Source organism: Myotis brandtii, unplaced genomic scaffold (genome assembly GCF_000412655.1).
Source record: "Myotis brandtii unplaced genomic scaffold, ASM41265v1 scaffold1018, whole genome shotgun sequence".
NCBI lineage: Eukaryota > Metazoa > Chordata > Mammalia > Chiroptera > Vespertilionidae > Myotis > Myotis brandtii.
This window is the reverse complement of record NW_005353397.1, coordinates 990,412-994,444: the sequence shown is the minus strand read 5'-3', so window position 1 is coordinate 994,444 and position 4,033 is coordinate 990,412. Positions and strand designations below refer to the sequence as shown.

The 4,033-nt window shown below is 38.9% G+C and overlaps 1 protein-coding gene across 3 annotated transcripts in view; it reads right to left on the bottom strand.

Annotated features, from left to right (window-relative positions):
• Window positions 1-733: 733 nt before the first annotated feature.
• ENOX1 (ecto-NOX disulfide-thiol exchanger 1) overlaps window positions 734-4,033 on the bottom strand; it is a 564,230-nt gene continuing 560,930 nt past the window's right edge. For 2 of the 3 annotated variants that reach the window (XM_014535489.1, XM_005853252.2), the window contains one exon: window positions 758-1,321. In XM_014535489.1, the coding sequence (XP_014390975.1) occupies window positions 1,190-1,321 (132 nt within the window). In that variant the 3' untranslated portion in view covers window positions 758-1,189. Of the gene's footprint in view, window positions 1,322-4,033 lie in introns of all 3 variants that reach the window. The other variant, XM_005853253.2, reaches the window with a different exon arrangement.

The window sequence follows — 4,033 nt, the reverse complement described above, 5'->3', positions numbered from 1 at the left end:
ACTTCCAGCAAACATACAAATAAATAAATCCAGGAATTAATAAGATTAACTAATTGGTTACTTTATAACTGCCCATAATACACAAAACAAAGGTAAATTTTATGTTGACTGTCTTTGGGTGCTATTTCTTGGTATTTTCAAACAATTACTCTAATGTTATATGATCTCCTTTTCTTAGTACTTCTCACTTCACAATTTTTATATATTCCTGTTTTAAATAATGTTTGGCTCTTAATGTCACTCATGTATTTATTCATTTGTAAATAATGGGATATGAGATGGGGCTGAATAATGTGAAAATTTCTTAAGGGAGAATTAAAATATAACAAAGAATAATTTACAAAACCAATACGGTAGAAGTCATATTTATTGAAAAAAATTAATATCTTTGCTATAAAATTTGTAACAGGAATATTTACTGAATGTTTATTTTGATGCATAAACCTGAATATTACATACCAAATACAAGACAGTAGCACTAGTTTTTCCTTTATTTACATTTTATGAAAATTGTTATGCAGTCCGTGTTAAAAGAACTTATGATGGAGAATTGTTACATTAGAAAAATAATATTCTTGATAAAGCATTCCCAAGGAGTCCAATCACATTTTCTGCCTCTTCAATAAGGCAAAAGTCCCTGGAATAGCATATAACTTAATTTACAAAATACAATAACTGTTCAGACACATATTCAAGTTTTCTTTTGGTATGATTTTTCCTCACTGTAAAATTACTTTTTTCTCTCTTTTTTCCCCCCTTTTTTGCTAAAACAGAAACATAGACTTTTAGGAAAATGTCATTGAATGATTTTAGCTATACATTACATATACAACTCTGTAGCCTAGCAACAACCATTGCTACACCATCATTAACTTTAAATATTTTGCTTGGTGAGCTCTTCTCAAATGTAGCGTATTTTAAGATTTTGCCATCATTATGATTGTGGAATCACTGTTTGGTTTGCAGAGGAAACAGACCTGTCAGTGCAGAAGCTCTGTTTGTTTAGGGAACTGGTACACAATTACATTTCCACTCACAAGAGAACGCCACAGATGCAACTAAAGTCAGGCTCTGATGGCTCCGCCGAGGTCCTGCCCTGGACAACCCCAACCTCCTGCCCTCACTGCACAGCCCTGGACGGGTGCAGGCAGCTTCATTTCCAGACATGTGTCTAGTTTGTTTTTCATAGTTAGGTAGTTTTAATTCCTTCAAAGGCACACAACTTCCATCTTTTCTCCAGCGTTGCTCCCACGCCTGTGAATTCCTGTTTAAACATGCGAGGCAGCCTCATCAAAAGCATTTCAATTTCATTTGCAGATATCTGTTAGAAAAGAAGTAAAGTCAGTTTTAGGAAAGGAACTCATCTTAAAGGTGGAGAGGGGCTGGGATGTGCTTTTTCAGTGCGATAAACAGCATGTGGTTTTATGTGTGGCTGTCAAGTACGGTCCTTATAAAAGGAACTTGAGGAAAGCGCTGAATGTGATTCTTTCTCATTCTGTGAGCAGCTGGTGGTGTGGGGCATGGGGCAAACAGACAGCAAATTCCAGGTTCACCCTTCAGAGGGCGGCACCCCTGCTGGCAGTGCCACGCCTGACCAGCCCTCCCTTGATCTAAAAGGAGATAGGGGGAGGGATTTAAGAGAGCTCCGAGTAAGTTCCCACCACTCCCAGAAAACCATTGGTGCCCTCACTCTGCTCTACAGCAGCAGCACTTGTATTAAACTCGGTGAGGGTAGTGAGGACATGGGTAGGCTTCTTGGCACTCTAACTTCTTTCTCTACCTTTAACTTTCACTGGGACCAGAACACAATAAAGGATCAGGAACAGAAATAAAACCCAAAACCTACAGCAATAAATCTTCTTTTTTTAAATATATTTTTTATTTATTTCAGAGAGGAAGGGAGAGGAAGAGAGAGAGAGAAACATCAATGATGAGAGGGAATCATTGATTGGCTGCTTCCTGCACATTGGACCAAGCCTACAACCCACGCATGTGCCCTTGACTGGAATTGAACCTGGGATCCTTCGGTCCGCAGGCCAACGCTCTATCCACTGAGCCAAACCAGCTAGGGCAAAAGTCTTGATATCTAGTCATAAAATCTAGGTAGATTTTTTTAATTCAATTTTTTCTTCTACCAATTTTTAAATTTCATACCTTTTCATACCAATAATTCATTTCCTCTTAAAAAAAGAGCTGATTAACCACAATCCTGCTTGAACACAGCCGCTGCTCTTGTTTTCTTGTGCTTGCTTCCTCACTGTGCATGGGGGAGGCTTTTATATAGCGATGTGACTAAGACCTTGGGTTTAAAGGTTTGACATTTCTGTTTGAATCTTCTATCTACTATTGTTATGCACTAGATGACCCCTACCAAGATAGTTAGTCTCTCTAAGCCTCAGCAAGTGGGAGTAACAACATTTCATTAGGATGTGTAAAGACCACTGGCTTAGCATAGATTGGGGCACACAGAAATGTTCGATGAATCAGACCGATTATTATTTTCCATTTGAGAGTCTACACTTTTCATTTAACACTATTAAGACTAATTTTAAAGAGAGATCAAAGAGACCAGGAAGTCAAATCAACTGTTCACTTACTAGTAATATTCACATGGAAAAGATTTCACATGGTGTATTCAATATTTCTGGGCCTATAAAACAAAACTTTAAGTAGTGGTGGCTCTAAAAGTTGAAATCAACTGTACTGTAAAATTTTCGTGTGAATTATTTTGAAATCTGAATATATTTCCCCATAAAACCATGCTAAATGGATAATTAGATTCTCAGATCAACTCACAAAAGCCTATTAAGCAGATGATGAAAGGTTCACAGTGGTTTTGACAAGCATACTTCAATGAGCACTGTGCAAAACACCTCCACCAGCGTCCTCACTTCAGTCAAACAACACTCCTGAGACCTGCGAGGCAGCTGTTACATTCTCCGTTTTATAGCTGGGAAACCGGAGTGAATTGCAGAACTGTTTTATGAAAGACAGACTTTGGGGTGAACCTGCTGCATGTGGTTGGGACCTGAGCACTGGCATGCCGTAAGCTCTCCCCAGGACTGTAGTCGGTGACAGGTGAAGACTCACGGGTGCAGCTGTTTTTTTAAAAATATCAAGCACCTGGGGTACTTATTAAAAAAACAAATGATCTAACCCCTTCTCTGGAGACTCTGATTTAGCTGATCTTAGGGTATGGCCCAGATAATCTAATTTTAACAGTCACCCCAGGTAATTTGTATGTTCAGGCATATTTGGGTTAAGAATGAGAACTTAAATCAGACAGGCTTGGATTTTAATCTGCACTAGTCCTCAAACAAACTGTGAGACTTTGGACAGGTCATTGAGTAGCTGTAATTCTCAGTTTCTTGGAGTGTATAATAGAAATAACAATATCCCTCCCAGTGTTATTGAGAGAATTATACATAAAATGTAGCACAGTGCCTAGCACAAGTACACTTTCTATATATACCATATGTTAATGCTGATAGATTAACACACTAATATCAAACCTTTTGTGGTAAGTGGTTCAAGATCTGTGTTCCTAGGACACAAGAAATAAGTACAGGGAGATATGCTGTCAAACTCCATTTCTAGTTGGTCTGGGAGGCAGTTTTCCTTCAGCTTTAAGGCCAAGTTCTCCTCCAAACAAGCTCCTGTGGACAAAAGGGGCCACATGCTGACCTGACAAGCTCAGGGAAGGCCTGCATGGCTGTCTTGCAAACTCAGAGCCCTACAGTAACCACAAGGATGGTCTGAAATTAAACTTTAACTAAAAGCAGTTATGGTGGGTAGTTACATCCTAGGCCTTCTGTCTTTTTGCATCTGTAATAACATACCCTTGAAATGTCTGGGTAACTTGTAACTTCCCTTTTTCTGGACCCCTTGGGGCACAACCTAATGTGCCTGATCGCCAGGACAGATACCACAAATTCCTTCATTATCATGTTAATTGTTTCTGCACCCACCTAAGTATGTGTCTATCATTTTACTTTTTATCCAATCCCAGGGGTTTCCCTGCTTTGCTTTCTCC